The sequence below is a fragment of the Magnolia sinica genome, chromosome 12 (assembly GCF_029962835.1).
Source record: "Magnolia sinica isolate HGM2019 chromosome 12, MsV1, whole genome shotgun sequence".
Classification (NCBI taxonomy): domain Eukaryota; kingdom Viridiplantae; phylum Streptophyta; class Magnoliopsida; order Magnoliales; family Magnoliaceae; genus Magnolia; species Magnolia sinica.
Window position 1 is genome coordinate 1,792,158 of NC_080584.1, and position 17,517 is coordinate 1,809,674.

Below are 17,517 nucleotides of genomic sequence, written 5' to 3' on the forward strand. Positions count from 1 at the left end.
GAGGTAGCTGGTTTTCCACTCATGCTTAGAAGAACTGCTTGCAAGTGGGTGTTGCCTTTCTTCAATTGTTCATATGCTTTGGGGTGTGTTTGGGGTCAGTAGAAGCTTTGTTTTACCATGGAAAGCAAAAGATTCAATGTGACATTTTCTTTAATATAAAATGAGAAGGAAATTGATTTATTTTTCTCAAGAAGTGTTTAAACCTTTCTGTCGAAAAGATAATTGGGTGGAAAAAGAGGTTTCTTTCTAATGTGATGACAAAATTGCAACTAAAGAAATGAAAAGAAGCAAATTCTACTATTCCTAGCGTTGATGTTACTTCTCATGCTTATGTAATGTTTGAGTAATGGCCCATGATACTTCTTGTAACCTTGAGAACCCCACTAGTGATGCTGAATCTTCAAAAACAATAACTATAGGCATTGCAAAATGGTGTTGGACTCACTGAGTCTTAAAACCTGAGTTTGATGCACCAAATTCTCATATCCATGTTGCACTCAAATTCGATGTGTGGCGGTGCCTGCGATCAAGACTATTGTTAGGGTGGGCCCCACTGTGGATGGACCAGTTTCTGCAGATGACTAAAGAATCCTGCATATCCAGTTGTTGGGCATTTCCATCCAATGTTAACTGCTGCCAATCTTCTTCATTTTACTGACCATTTGTGTTTTAAGAGGTAGGATCCTTCTTAGTTGCGCGCAAGCTTTCCAGATCATGGGTGCAGGCAGGGTGGGAGAGGAAGATGTCCTTGGAGGAATAGTTGTAAAATGGGACTTGATTGATGATGCTCGAGTAGAGCTGAACGCCTGATAGGAACTGCTTTGGACATCAACTAATAGATATGGGTCTTTTTCGGTGACCAAGACCGTCTACACGCAAGTTGGTGGGTGGAAATGATCTTAAATAATTCTCAAATTAAAGTATTTTAAGTCTTTAATTATTCAAAAGTCATTGAGACAGCCCAAATTCAAAGCAATTCAAATGAAGATGAGATCTGTTTGGATCATCGAAAGATGATCTCAACCCAAATGTTAAAAGTATTGATTCATCATATAACAATAAGTCAACACCTATTTTAGCAATTGTTTTGGTGTTAGGGCGGGCAATATGCAAGATGTGTGGGCTAATCGCATCAACATTTAAATAACTCTATCTTCCTGTAATGCATGTAAAGTTTATAGAATTGATGGGGCTAACTTAGGTAAATTCTCAACCATTGGTTGGTAAGCATCCAAATACATTTAGATGATCTACTCTGCCCTCACCTTTAGTTCAAATCTCTTCCCATGTCCGGAAGACTAATCAACTAGTAGATATGGGTCTTTTTCGATGATTGAGATCGTCTATACATAAGTTTGTGGGTGAAAACTATCTTAAATAACTCTCAAATTAAAGTATTTCAGCTCTTTAATTATTCAAAAGTCATTGAGACAGCCCAAATTCAAAGCAAGTCAAATGAAGATGAGACCTGTTTGGATCATCGAAAGATGATCTCAACCCAAGTGTTGAAAATCTTGATTCATCATATAGCAATAAGTCAACAAGCATTTTAGCAATTGTTTTGGTGTTAGGGCGGGCCATATGCAAGATGTGCCGGCTATTCGCATCAACATTTAAATAACTCATATCTTCTTGTAATGCATGTAAAGTTTATAGTATTGATGGGGCTAACTTGGGTAAATTTTCAACCATTGGTTGGTAAGCATCCAAATACATTTACATTATCTCGTTGCCCTTACCTTTAGTTCAAATCTCTTCCCATGTCTAAAAGACTAGTCTATGTGTCAATTTTAGTGGTGTCTACTCTCTTTGTGCAGTTTAGAGCAAGAAAGGAAAAATAGATCAGATGCACCTAAAGCTCTGCGAGTGCCATTGTAATGTTAAATGTGAAATCTATTTAGGGCTATCAATGGTCCAAGTTAGGTTACTAGGTTTTCAGGCTTGATTTGTTGTAGGCTAGGTTTAGGATGAAAGAGTTGGTTAAGGTTAAATAGCGAGGGGTCTAAATTTGAAGGATAGATCAGATGGTTAATATTTGTAGACACCTCACTCAGCAAACCATGTTCCTTTCTTAAACCTGAGAAGATGATTTAAAAAGCTTAGAATCCTTATGAAGCCTAATCATCCAAATTTATAATAAGGCCCGAGGTCCCACATAATCACTACACTTTGCCTAGAAATTTAGAGGGCAAAATCCACAAAGGCATTATTGCCGACTAAGTCTATTTTGATAATATGAGACCACAATGGGTCATTGTAGAATTGCTTCAAGCTATTGTGATTAAATGAACAAAGGTCTCATACCCATTTCAATAGTTTGAGCATGTAGAGGGTTACCTCAAGGACGGTTGAGTGCAAAAATGTAAAATCTATGTGAGGGTGACAATACATTGTCAATCAATTATTCGTAGTATCGAAATGATCTTGGGATCCCTCCCAATATCTCCCGGACAGCTATAAAGAGAGATTCTCCGTGAGGATGACAAGGAAAAAAATAGTTATTTTACCTCTCCATAGAAATAAAATTACTTGTTTTATCACTTATCAAAATAAACCCATGATGTCACTTGCTTCCAACCAATCGGATCACTGCTTATGACATCTTTTCCCTCCAAGTTGCTGCTAATTAAAAAAAATCAAGCCATTCTTTATAAATAGAGGTACACCCTTCTCATTTGAACAACAATGAGCAATTTCTCTACCCTAGGGGGGAGGGAGGGGGAGAGAGAGAGAGAGTGCATGTGGAGAGGAGCATGAGAGTAGAGGAGAGAAATTAAAAGACGAGTGAGTGTCCATACAAGTCATCCACTTCATCTAAGCTTTTCAACTCAACCTATACAAGCATCCAAGCCATCTTCACATTTTAAAATCAATGGAGTATGGTTGAGATCTGAAATCTATGATAATCTCCTCTTAAGTGGATCGTCATAGTTCTCCTTTCCTCCTCTCACATCTTCACATGCACATATAGCCACATGATTATCCATTTATTATTTTGGTCTTTGCATTTGCACGTCCTCCATCTAATACACCTACACACTTATAGTTTTAATAGCTATTGATTGTATGCTTTCACATTGTTGAACTCTCGGATCCTGGTCTATTGTAGGTCGAGTGTTGCTTGAACACTTCCCCCCCCCTTTTTTTAAAACCAATACATTATATTTGTCCATTTCTCATTTACAACTATCTCTTCAAACCCAACCCCCAAGTGAGATATTGCTACCTCCTTGGTATAGGTTTGGGTTGAGTAATGGTTTACTAGTCGATTCCTGCTATTGTTTACAAACAACTAGTCAATTAGTAAAAGGCTATCTAAAACCGCAAGGATCCCAAAAAATAAAAAAAAAAAAAAAAAATATTGTTAAGTAGAGACTGTATGCAAGTGTGAGAGGATAATGGTGCTTAACTTCATTGACGTCTTTACTTAAAACCCCCAATTATATATTTTATCCCAGGGTCATTTTAGTTGGGGAATCAACCTAAGATGACTGTACGGGATAAGTGGCAACTCCAAGTTCTGTAAGCATATCTAATCAAACATATGCACCAAACAACTGCAAAAGTTACGCCAACCCCTTGGTGCGCCTGCACCCGCCCCACACAAAGAGCGTGAAACACAATATTAATATTCTCAATGCGATTTCTTGATTATGATCCATCACTTGTGACGGTCCTGGACAAAGCTGTACTTGTGATATTTCGGCTTGGGACGCATTTTATTTGGCAGGAAAGAGGAAAAAAAAAACGGAGTATTTGTCTAAAGAAATGCATTGAGAAATGGCATATTAGGTTTGAAATTCTTGTAGGAATTCCTTACAGAGGAAAGAACTTGGTTAGGAATTTGGATGGTGTGAATCACCTTATTCCCATGCCATGTGTACATTTAAAGAGTCATCACCATCCTTTAAATGATCCGAACATAACATATCAGTCTGGCACTCTATCCCCCTCTCCCACCAACATTGTGTTGGTGAGACCATGACCATGGGACCCGCCTTGATGCATGTGCATTATATCGATGTAGTTGTTTGTTTTCTCAGCTTGTTTCAGGGAATGAGCACAGAAAATAAATCAGATCCAAATCTAAGGTGGACCACACCATAGACAGTAGTGATTAAATGGCCACCATTAAAAACTTTATAGGGAGCATCCAAATGTTTATTTTCCATCCAACCCAAACTCGGATTTTGTGGTGACCCAACACCACCTAGCTAAGCTCTGGAAAAGCTTAGTGGGCCCCAACACTAACCATGCTGTCCGTCTATTTTGCTAGCTCATTTTGGAACATAAACCAAAAAAATAAGGCAGATACATAGCTCAGGTGGTTCACTTTACAGGAAAAACACCATCCATTGGAAACTTCTTAGGATCACAAAAGTTCCATATCATGATAGCATTTGTGATTTCCCCTTATTTAGGTTTTCCTAACTTTATGAATAGGCTGGTTGGGGGCTCAATCCCTATTATGTCTTATGCTTTGGTTCACATGAGGGTTGAAAATATTTGTACCCTGAAATAAGTGGGAAAAATGAACCAACGACATGAACAAAACACATTCATTACAGTAGAGCTCACAAAACTCTTACACCTAAGTGTTATTGGGATCACCACCCAATCTGCTTCTTAAAGCTGTACATGAGTCGAGCTTGGCACAACCTGGCTCGGCTCGGCCACTAGCTGACCCGGCTCGAACTTGGCTCGGCTTAGTCCTCGAGCCTGATTGGCCAATTCGACTCGGTTCGGTCAACAGTTCGGGCCAGTTTGAGCCGAGCTTGAGCCAAGATCGAGCCTTTGCCCTATTTTTTCAAACACGTAGAGTGCACCTTCAATTTTTTGGGGAACGTAAAACAACAACATCGATTTACAAGTATTTCATCAAACACTTAGACAATGTAAAAATCAAGATACAAAGGGTGTTTATTTCACATCTAAACCTTCCTTGTCACGAGCCGACACTTCACTAAGTCATTTCATCAAACACTTGCCAAGCAACAAGTATATCAAAATAACTGAGTCACCAAACTGGTTGGATCAGAGTTCGATTCAAGTTGGGGTTTGATCTGAGACGAGTCAAGCTCAGTCCAGTTTGAACTAAGCTCAAAACTTTTTCAAGCTAAAAAAATCAGCTCAACTTGGCTTGAACTCAGTTTCGAACCAAGTGGAATTGAGCCAGCTAACTGAGCTAACTTGGTTATGTACAGCTCTACTGCTTCCTCCAACCCGTTGGCAAGAGCACACAGAGGAAAACAAAAACATCATCTTGATCCAAAATTCTTTTAATGGTTGGCATTCAATCACCACGGTTCTCTATGGTGTGGTCCACTTGAGATCCGGATCAGCTTCATTTCCGAGGATATGTCCTAAAATGAGCTGGCAAAACGTATGGGCGGAGTGGATGTACAACACATACATCAAGGTGGGACCTACGGCACGGCCTCACCCAAGTCGGTGTTTCCCGAACCTCACCGAATCTCCGTCCCTTTCGCTGGGAACGGATTGGCTACTCCCCCTGACACCAGCCAATGGCCGGTGGTCGGTGCTATGTGGGCCCCACAATGATGTATGCGTTTCATCCATGCCATCCATCTGTTTTTACAGATCATTTTACAACATGATGACAAAACTGAGGTATATCCAAACCTCAAGTGGACCACGTTACAGGAAACAGTGTTGAATGAGGGTTGACCATTAAAAACATTTTGGGGGCCATAAAAGTTTTGAATCAAGCTGATATTTTTTTTTCCTCTTCATCTGAGACTGTATGACCTAATCAACAGATTGGATGTCAAATAAACAGTATAGTGGGCCTTAGGATGATTTTAATGGTTGATATCCAATCACTATTGTTTTCATGTGGTGTGGTCCACTGAGATTTATATCCATCTCATTTTTGGCAAAAGATAATAAAATGATCTTTAAAAATGGATTAACGGAATGGATGAAACACATAAATCATGGTGGGGCCCACAGAGCACCGACAACCAGCTCAAGGGGAGTAGCCAATCCGTTTCCCCTTTCCCCCACCGCGGACATTACATGCGGTAGAGTGGGATGGATGGAATATGGTAGACCCATCTCTATATTACACGTGGAAACCTTACCCATCAATCTGAACTGTTCAAACAGTGGGCCTCTTTATGGATGGACGATATTCCTAAAATCAATACTCATAAGAAGACTACATCCGTTGTTTAGCTTCATTCTCCAGTACTTAATTTGACCATTAACTGATACTCCTTTCCAACCGTCGATTTATACGCCACTGTTTTAAAGGACAGGATCACCCAATCTATGTTCATCTCGAATCAATTTCCATCGACAGAGGGCCCGATAGATGGACAGTCCTGATTGAAAGATAATCCTCGCACGTGTAATGCAGAAACATGGCTGTAGCGTAATTACCGTCCTTCGGGGTGTACACTATCATCCCCTGGGGAGTAGATTAGGTGCGGCCCCGACCACACCCAAGAAGGTGCGACCCTTACCGTGGGACCAACCTTGATAATCTAATCCACTCCGTCCATGCGATTTTCCAGATCATTTTAGGGCATTATGCCAATTATCCCAAAAACAAAGAAGATCCAAATATCAGATGGACCATAATATAGGAGGCAATGGTAACCGAATGTCATATCATTAAAAACTTCCTAGGGGTCACCATAATTTTTATTTTCCATCCATCCTGTTTGTAAGGTCACATAAACCTGGAAGAAGGGAAAAAATAAATATCATATTGATCCAAAACATTTATGGCCCATTATAAGTTGTTAATGGTCATTCACCACTTTTTTCTGTGTTTTCGTCCATCTGAGATTTAGATATTCTTCATTTTTTGGATTATGCACTAAAAGGATCTGGAAAAACGAATGGACGGCGTGGATTTAGAATACATACATCAAAGTGGGCCCCACAGTTAAGGACCGCACCGTCTTGGGTGAGAACGGGGCCGCACCTAATCCTCTCCCTTCTTCATCGCGCCGCTTGCCTGAGTGCCCTCGCATACACAACAGCAGCAGCAACAGCTCTGAGAGAGAGAGAGAGAGAGAGAGAGAGAGATTTCCAAATGGAATAGATTTCCATATATAGAGGGAACGGATTTCCAAATGGAATAGAGAGAGAGAGAGAGAGAGAGAGAGAGAGAGAGAGAGAGGCTTTGGAGAAGATGAGTGTTTGGAATTACGTGGTGACGGCACACAAGCCTACGAACGTCACGCATTCCTGCGTTGGGAATTTTACCAGCCCTCAGGAACTCAACCTCATCATTGCGTATGCTCTCTCTCTCTCTCTTGTTTGATTAGGGTTTCTCTCTTTCAGTTCAGGTTTACAGCATGAAATGGTTGTTTTGAGCTCTGAATCGACATTTTTCTTTCACAAAATGAAGAGATTTTATTTTTTATTTTTCAATTTATTTGAGAAACGCTTGCGTTGTTTATTGAATTGATTTCTCTTTCCCTGTTCTGATTGGAAATGCTGATTTAATTTGCCTGTTTTCTCGGGTTTCTGCTGAAAAATCGTTTTTTTTTTTTTTTTTTTTTTGTAGTTTGCTTGATTTTCACGAGTAATGCATTTTTCAGTTTTCTGATGTGGGGTCAGCTCTTATTTATTTATTTCAGTAAATGCACACGTATTGAGATACATCTGCTCACTCCGCAGGGACTACAGGTACTAGCTCATTTGTTATTTAATTTCATTCCTTTTTTTTTTACACTCGTGTCTGAAATAAATCGATGATTATTTTGCAGACAATTCATTGGTAGAGTTATTATATATTGATTCCTAACAGTAATTCTTTGAGAAATGCCTGCAAACAACGAAAATTATGTGTTCCTCAATCAGGTTTTAGAAAGTGGCATTTCGATCTTATAATGGCCAACTGGCTTACCTTTAAGTAATGATGACAGTCACATTGAAACTGGAAGATGGAAGAATGTAAAACGCCGTTTCCACAATAAAATAATGGATGCTGTACTGAAAAATGTCACTACATGCACATAACTACAAGATATTTGGAGAATGGGCATTTGTGAGAAAGTAACAGCCACTATTTAACAGGCATGTTTTACTACATACACATAAATTGACTCTTCTTATTGTAACATTCACTATGGTGTTTCTTGAAGTCTTCTTTTTGTTGCAACAATCACATATTTGTACTGGATTTCTAAAGCCTAAAGTTTGGGACTGACTGACTTAAAATTAAGAACCTATGTAGAAGTTCACAACGAGGATTCTTTGAGGGTTGCAACTGGTCTGAGTTGGGCCAATTTTTCGGGCATTTAGGTAGATCCAACAGCAGTCTGCTGAAAGGTGAATTTCCAAACAGTTAGGTAACTTAGGTTTAGAGCATGCTGTTTCAGACAACTCTGCCTAGCACGATGGGACATTTATGTTCTGTCACATGTATACCATCAGACAAGACATTGGGAAGGACATGCTTGAGTAGTTGGTTGCACAAAATAGCAATGAGCCCACTGATTCAAATCTGCCTGTACATGGCTTTACTATTCGAGCACTTGATGTAAATATGATATGGATTGGAGAATGCTTGTTCATCATATGTGGCATTATCCTTTCACTTGTTGCTAGATATATAAAAAGATGTGTACATCTTGACTACATGCAACATGAACAAGTGCATCTAGATGTGCACAGGACTGTAATGTTATACCAGGTGTACCTTGGATGCACGACATAGGCTTGTAGTTGGATGTATGCATCATGTGTTGGATGGAATAGTAAGGTGGTGGAACTTGAAGGGGGGAATGTTTGTGCCACTTTGTAGAGGAAGTGATAGTAGAAGGCAAGTGGAACCTACAGCTGATATGGCCCATATGGGTGCATGATGACCCTTTTTTTTTGGGTTCCAATCGATTCAACCCCATAATGCATAACAGGGGTGACCAATACGATTATGTGTTGGCTGATATGTTACCAATACTGAAAACCTTGCCCCTTGAAGAAAAACAATCACACAACATGTTCTTGATGCAGGACAATTAACCACTTGCTCTAAAAGCTCGAACTGCTAGAGTATGGCGAATTAATGCCTTTATCTCATAGCCCAGGCTCCACATCTCATGGGTTAGGACCTCGGCCGAACCCCCTTCGTGGGCCCCAAATCACATGGGCCGCCCACCTCGAGTGTGTCCTCGCATCCCATAGGCTACCCCACTCGAGCCCGGTGTGAAATGCGCATTAATCACCCTTGGTAAGGAGTCTCGAACACGAGACCTCCCCCGTGGGCCCCAAATCGCATGGGTCACCTACCTCGAGTGTGCCCCTGCATCCAACAGGCGACCCCACTCAAGCCCAGTGAAAATGCCCCTGCATTAATCACCCCTAGTGAGGAGTCTCGAACACGAGACCTCTCGCTCTGATACCAATTTGATGCAGGACAATTAACCACTTGCTCTAAAAGCTCGAACTGTTAGAGTATAGCGAATTAATCCCTTTATCTCATAGCCCAGGCTCCACATCTCATGGGTTAGGATCTCGGCCGAACCCCTTTCGTGGGCCCCAAATCACATGGGCCACCCACCTCGAGTGTGTCCCCGCATCCCACGGGCTACCCCACTTGAGCCCGGTGTGAAATGCGCATTAATCACCCCTGGTAAGGAGTCTCGAACACGAGATCCCCCCGTGGGCTCCAAATCGCATGGGTCACCTACCCCGAGTGTGCCCCTGCATCCAACAGGCGACCCCACTCAAGCCCAGTGTGAAAATGCCCCTGCATTAGTTCTCCAATGTGAGAGAAGCTCTGGAGATCATTACCCCCTTGTTTTCCAACGACACTATCCAAGTCTTGTGAAATCAATATCACCTGTGCTGGCTTGGCACTAAACATTCTCCAAAGAGATGAAAATTGTCCCTTATGTCCAATACCCTTCATATATCCTTCTCAATTCTCTTAAGTACACTTATGGGGCAGAGGCACAAATAGTGTTCTTAGTGTCGGTATCACTGATATGGAAACATTTATGGATATCGCTGATATAATCTCTGATACTCACAAAAATATTGCTCATTGAGGAAAACATTGGGAAAAAGTGGTTTTTTATTTTTATTTTTATTTTTATTTTTTAAGGGTTTAGGGCCAGTGAAACTTAAAGAGATGTTAAAACACACATTTTTTTCACATTTAGTAATTAAAAAATATTGCAAAAAACAACTATACATTTAAGTTTCCATTTTATTGGGGCTCAGACCATGTGTTATAAAAAAAGCAGTGGGATAAATGTGTTCATATGGTCATATCATGGAAATACCGTACAATGCTTATGCAAGTAAATAAACACTGAGGGGTAAAAACTGGAGGAAATTAGGATTTCTGCAATTTCCTCCAGTCACCCATTCAGATGTTGATTTATTCACCACATATCCATGTCTATGACTCTCAATCATGCATAGACATTATAATCCATGTAAACATTTGAGTTTTTATGGATTGTTTATTACTTTGAGTTCTGACTTGTCTCTGGTTTATGTCAAGATTTCTCTCCTAAATTCAAGCTTTTATTCAACAAAAACTTTAAGGAGTGGTTGAAATTCCCTAAGGAATAAAATTCTTAAGAAATCTTTCAAAAAACGATGAGTTTTTCAATTTTTGGGATTTTTCTTGATTTTCTCACAAATTTCCAGCGTTTTACAAAAGAATCCATTGTATCGGCAATATTGTCACTGGGATCACTGATATCCGGGAACTCTTATACTGTCGAGAGCCTAGAATATCATTGCAATTGCCAATATTTGGGATTTTCTACATTACTTTCAATATCGCTAACCTTGTGATATTGATAATATTAGCCATATTATTGACAATATCGATGGTATTGTTGAAAATATCACTGATATTTGGAACACTAGGAACATGGACGCAAAGTTAATCAACATATTTTCCAATGTTGCCTTGATGGTTATACAACCACCTAGAGATCAAATTTTTTTTTTTTACAACCTACTTTCCACATTTTCCACTACTACATTTTAGAGACTTTTTTGCTGGCTTACCCATGCAAAGCAATAGTCCAAGATTGGTTAATGGGTGCTTTCTAACCTTACACCCAAATATTCGGTGAGGTTTGATACCTCTGGGTTCTTCTACAAATGATGATTTAAATGTAGTCATACAAAAGTAATATCTTCCATAAGATGATGAACTTCCTATTTTCTTCATCTTTCTTTAAAAATTTTTCTCGTTGATATTCTTTTAATGCTTCATTGTCACGTGTATACATAAGTATGGGTGGCAATGGCTGGGTCGTTCAACCTGATCCCATAGGACTGGGGCTTGGGCCCCTGGTGTGCCGTAAAGGCTGTTATGTAAAGGTAATAGTGGCAATGGTACTTGTTACGGGGTCATACTCATAATGGTCATAACAATTGTTATGGAAAAAATGACTAGTAACCAGCATGAACGGCCCATTATGCACCCTGTAAAGGCCGGAACAGCTCCGTAATAGTTTGTTACGGGGCAAATACAAGTTTTTCGATTTATTTTTCATCGTTACAGGGCAGATACAGGTTTTTCAGGGTTTTTCTTCCAATAAAAAAGAGACCATAACGGCTATTACGGGGACCATGACCATAACGGCTATTACGGGGACCATGACCATAACGGCTATTAGGGGGACCGTAACATCGTTACGACCCGTTTCGTAAAGGTAATGGTGGTGGCCGTTATGGCCACTGTTGCCATTACAAAATATCTTGTAGGCCCCTAAACTTGGGCTTTTGGTTGGGCTTGAGCTTGAAATCTAGGTCTGGTGGCTGGGCCGGGCCAGGGCCAGTGATGAATAGCCCGATCCAACCCAACTTGGCTTGTTGGCTCAGTGCAATCATCAAGCGGGTCACTCTTATGCAAAAGAATGGATGATTGAAGACACTCCAATCTCCGTACAAGTGTAGTTTAAAATCACTTTTGAATTCGAGATCATGTTTCTATGATCAAAACCATTTATACGATGGGATTACTTGCGAATGAAGGTGATACTAAAAAAAGTTTCTTGATTTTGTATTATTTCATGACCTTAATTATGTTGCTTTTTTCCTTACGGGGCTTGCCTTAGCCCAGTCTAGCCATATGGGGCTAGGGCCATCTCTTAGGGGACTAGGGCCATGCTAGGGCCAACCACAACCTAGCTCTAGCCTGACCCATTGCCACCCCCATGCATAGATAATGTCTGACATAAATAATGATGATGATGATAGTGGTGGTGATGTTGATGTTGATTGTAATGATGATTATGGCGACGAAGACGGTGGTCTCCACCACATGGGTACAAAAGAGTGTCTCACATAAATTGATGATGTGACCTTTTGTTTTGGTTAATTAATTTATTTTTTTGATTCCTCACCAATATTTTTTCTCTCTTGATGCTTCACCGATCACATCTCCTTTCATTGAGCTTGACATTTGCAGAAGCTTCTGGATATAAAACCATTGCAATACTTCACCCATTTCCTTCTCACCTGATATAACATTGAAGGGTTTTGACATGTTGTTCTTTATTTTTTGTTTTTTACTGGCAAGCTTTGTGGTCTTCTTTTTGCTTTGATTTGCATATACCTGTATTTTTGCTTGACATAGTGCATTTTATATTGCATTTCAGTACTTCTTTCTTGGATGTTTTTATGCTTCAAAGCATACATTGTTGGAAGCAGACTATTTATTTATTTATTTATTATTATTTTTATTTCCTTGGACCATGCAAGAATTTGTTGATATTTCCGATTGAATCTTCTTGTTCTGTTTTGCAGCCTATGTTGGATGTTCCAATATATGGAAGAATTGCAACACTTGAGCTTTTTCGCCCTCATGTGAGTGTCTTTTGATGCCATTTTAGGAGATTCACTGTGCTATTGTCTGATTTGGATCTTGCACCTGTGCTTCCCTTTTTTGCCTTGTCTCTCTACAGGGGGAAGCACAAGATTTTCTATTTATTGCTACAGAGAGATACAAATTTTGTGTTCTCCAATGGGATGCAGAGACATCTGAGCTCATCACGAGGTTTGTGCAAAGTGGAAGATACATTAGTTTTTCTTGGCTTGCATAACTTGTATTATTATCATAATTTCATTTGTAATCGGTATTGTGGTTACTTCTTATATTATGCAACTATGCATCTTGGATGCACAATGCATGTGGCAACTTATCTTTGACTGTCAATTGAAGCTATGCATTGGTTGCTTTCATCTTGACACTTTTGGGGATTCTACAATCCTACATGAACATTAGTTGGCCGTGCCTTTTTGTTCCCACTACTATTAGATCATAGTTCTAACCAGTGTTTCAAATAGCGCTCGTAGTGTACGCTACGTAGCGTCCCAAATAGTATAAAGCCCTTGTAGCGTACGCTACAGCTACGTAGTGCGTAGCGTAAGCTACAATGTATTTTTTTACTATTTTATTATTATTATTATTTTTTTTCACGTTTTCTTTGTTTCTAGTGTCGAGGAACGTGACACTTGTATTATACTCGATACTTTTAACCTATGGGATTTTTATTTCTTTTCATAATTGTGACTTGTGGTTTCAATTAGACATTATTAATTAAAGTGGTTTGCTTAGAAAGTTGTTGATGTGATAATTATTTAATTTGGCTTATATATGTGGATTGGCTTTTGATAAATGATAACTAATAACTTTTTTGAACATGCTTATAATTGATAAAATGAATCATCTTTTAGGCATTTATATATATATTTTTTCCTTTTTTTCACTATTTATTATATTTGTCCTATTTTTAAATTAAAAAATAGAAGTATCGGGTAGCTTACGCTACATGCTACGTATTTACGCATCATGCTATAGAGGGCTGAGTGCTACGCATCACGCTACCGCTATTTAAAACACTAGTTCTAACATCTGCTGCCAATGCATGTGTGCTTTTGCCTTTGACCAACATTGGAGAACTTTGTTATGTCTTGCGTTAATTCTTTTCTTATACTATGGATTTATGGATTTTGAATGCAAAATGCACATGACTAAGGATATGTATGAATATGATAGTATGATGGATGAGTAACAAATGTGATGCCACTAGTGGAGAGAAGTGAGTTCCCGATTACCGTAGGCTTGCACCGAGGATTGGCATTGAGCCCATACCTTTTCGCATTGGTTGTGGAGAGTTAACAATGCTTTTGCAGGAGGAGATCCTAGGATGTATGTTGTTTGCAAATGACATAGTTTTGATTGACAAGACGAGAGAGGGCATTAACACAGAGCTAGATTTATAGAGGGTGCTTTAGAATCTAAAGCATTTAAAATAGTTGGCCCAAAATAGAGTATGTGAATTGCGAAGTGTAATTTTAGTAACAATAGGAGTGGAAATGAGGAATTAGTCGAGATTGCTGCCCAAGCAGTTTCCTAAAATGACCGCTTTCAATATCTTGGGTCAATAATTCAGGAGACCAAAGAGATTAAGAAGGATTTTGCTCATAATAGAATTCAAGCTGGGTGGAAGAAATGGCGATGTGCTTCTGGAGTTCTATGTGATTGTCGTCTACCACTTGAACTGAAAGGGAGATTTCACAAGATAGCTATAAGCCATGCTTTATGGGACAATGTTGGGCAGTTAAGGAACAACATGTTCATGGGATGTGTAGTTGAAATGAGGATGTTGGGATGGATGAGTGGCAAGATGAGGAAGGATAGAGTTAGAAATGGTTGCATTTGCGGGAACTTTATAAGGAGCACCGGTGGGTAATAAGATGCGGGAAAGTAGATTGGTCATGTGCAACGGAGACCAATAATTACACCAGTTAGGAGTGAGTTGGTACAAGTTGGAAAGCTCTAAAAGGGCAAGGGGAAGGCCCAAAAGGAGGTGGGTGGAGGTAGTAAGAAAAACTTTGATAGCCTATGGTCTAATTGAATTTATGGCCCATAGTAGAGTGGAACGGTGGAACATGATTCATGTAGCCTACCAACCCCAATAAATTGGGATAAGTCTTAGATGATGATAGTGAATGCAAAATGCAGATGAAGGTTTATATTTGATTGTGAATCGGATAATATGCACACTTCTAGGGATTTTACAGTCTTACGTAGACATTAACTGCCAGAGCTTTTTTCTATTTCACCTTCTCGTATGTCATATCTCACATCTAGTGCCAAGCCATGTGTGCTTTTCCCTTTTGGCTAGAAGTAGAGAACTTTGTTATATCTTGGAACTTGATGAGATCTTGATGCTTGCCTAGCTCGACTCTTTTTTGTGATGAAGTATAAGGTGTCCCATGCAACCTTTTTGGGTGCCTTTGATATTACTAATTGCTTTTGGAGAAGATATTTTCTAAGAGTTGGCTAGGTGGGGATTTTTTGCCTGCACGTGCTATATTGCCGCACCTGGGAGTGATTCAAAAGATCCACTAGGTGAGTCATAACGGGACAATCCTTGGACTCAAATATTATGCTTGTCCACTCTTTAGGAGGGCCACCTTCAAATCTAAACCCATTTGAGGGTGGGCCATTTCTCTAAAAAGAGTTATAATACCTCCCTAATGGTGCACATTGTGAGAGAGACTTGTAAATTATAAAAACATATAGACTCATCATCATCATCAATATCATCATCATCATCGCCATCATCATCTAAGCCTTATCCCAATTAATTGGGGTTGGCTACATGAATCCTGTTCGACGATTCCACTCTATCAAGGGCCAATCCGTAAATCCCTAGTATGAGTTTGGAATGTCATATTATTCATATTCATGATGGAAGTTATATCATATGTTTGACGCCGGCTGCCAACCTGATGCAAATCTCTCCTTATCCGGACTTGGGATTGGCAATGAGAGCACAAGATTCCCACAGACACAATATAACAGAATAATACATGGGTTGCTTACAATCAACCACTATTTAATAGTCTAATACATAGGTTGAGTACAATCAACGAGTTTATAAATACATATGGATAGTCATGTACTTTGATGGATAAGAGTAATCAATGTAGGTTGATTACAATCAACAAGTTTATAAAAACATATAGATACTCATGTAATGTAATGGATCAGACTAATCTTTCCAAAAAAAAAAGAAAAAAAAAAAAGAAAACAGAAAAAAGTAAAAAAAGATGGATAAGACTTTATTGACACGAGGCTAAATATTCCAGAACAAAGGACGAAATATTACCTGTAAAGATAGCGTGGTGCCCTGTTTCAAGTGTAAATATCATACAAGCAATGTACAAGAGTGACTATAAGTGGAATTCTCCTAGATCAGCCTTGCTCACCGCATTAATTAGTCATGCCTAGACTCTTTGCAAGAGCACAACACATCGGCCCTCTCTTCCTTTGAGGTACCTAAAACCAAGTGATGCACAATCCACAATTCACATGATTGCTAGACAAATAAGGCAATACTAGTTTTCTTACATGATTTTTATTTTTATTTGGCTTTAGGTTGAGTTGAAGTTCCTAAAAGTCACAAGGATTCTGAGAAATCTTCTGAGTTTTAAATGTATGGACACTATTTAACTTATGTTTCACATGTTTTTGCTTGTGTTTTAATTGTTTTGAATCCGTTTATAAAGTTATTATCTGTATCTGCCTTCACTTTTACTTGGACCAGTTAATGCCATGCAACCAAGCCTTCTCTATCATGTCAACTCATTTCACAATAAACAGAAAATAGGAAGTTTGTGTTAATTCTTTAAGCAATACTATTTATTCTCAAGCCTGATAGTTAAAGCCATATCTGGATATTTTGTAAAACATGCACGAGTTCATGGACTTTATGCCTTTCATGGTGTGTAGAGCAATGGGAGATGTTTCAGATCGTATAGGTCGCCCTACAGACAATGGACAGGTATGTTCTTTTCTTTATTTGAGTGTTATTATTATTATTTTTAATTATTTAAAGAAACTTGGCCAAAAAAAGTGCCATTGGTATTGGAAACTTGGATCCACAGACCATGCTTGTTTTTGGCGAGGACTTTGTGAGTTGATGATTCGGCCCTTTTTAACTTTTTATTTTTTTACAGAAATAGATAGAAAATTCATAAAGTCCAATAAAATAGAAAAACCAACAAAATGAAAATTTCCTAGGTAACAAGTTTTTAATGAATAAAGAAAAAGCAAAAAAAGAAAGAAAAAGAAAAGAATAAAGAAAAAGCATATGACATAATTAAGGCAAACAAGATTGATTTCTTGCCTTGCTTTTCATTTCCCATTAAAAAAAGAAATAAGTTTTGTTGTTGGTGTTGTTGGTTCCAATGTTTACATGATTTGGAGCTAAGAAGTTCTTATAAGTATAACTTTTTTTTTTATATAAAAACTTTATTTCCTTTTGTAGATTGGCATAATTGATCCTGATTGTAGATTAATTGGTCTTCATCTCTATGATGGCTTATTCAAGGTATGATCCTGGTTTGATCAATTTGAATTTTGACATTCAATGCTTAATTATTTATTAGTTTCCTATTCTTGTTTTCCAGAATGACCCACTTGGTCCTTTTAATTGGCATTCTTTTACTTGTTATTTGCCATACGATGACTGCTAGCACCATGTTTTAACA

General features: G+C 38.8%; 1 protein-coding gene across 3 annotated transcripts in view; it reads left to right on the forward strand.

Annotated features, from left to right (window-relative positions):
* The first annotated feature begins 7,008 nt into the window (after positions 1-7,008).
* LOC131220759 (DNA damage-binding protein 1) overlaps positions 7,009-17,517 on the forward strand; it is a 38,544-nt gene continuing 28,035 nt past the window's right edge. For 2 of the 3 annotated variants that reach the window (XM_058215588.1, XM_058215589.1), the window contains exons 1-6: positions 7,009-7,269; positions 7,617-7,665; positions 12,760-12,819; positions 12,918-13,009; positions 16,757-16,808; positions 17,295-17,357. In XM_058215588.1, coding sequence (XP_058071571.1) covers positions 7,166-7,269; positions 7,617-7,665; positions 12,760-12,819; positions 12,918-13,009; positions 16,757-16,808; positions 17,295-17,357 — 420 coding nt within the window. In that variant the 5' untranslated portion in view covers positions 7,009-7,165. The remainder of the gene's footprint in view (positions 7,270-7,616; positions 7,666-12,759; positions 12,820-12,917; positions 13,010-16,756; positions 16,809-17,294; positions 17,358-17,517) is intronic. The other variant, XM_058215587.1, reaches the window with a different exon arrangement.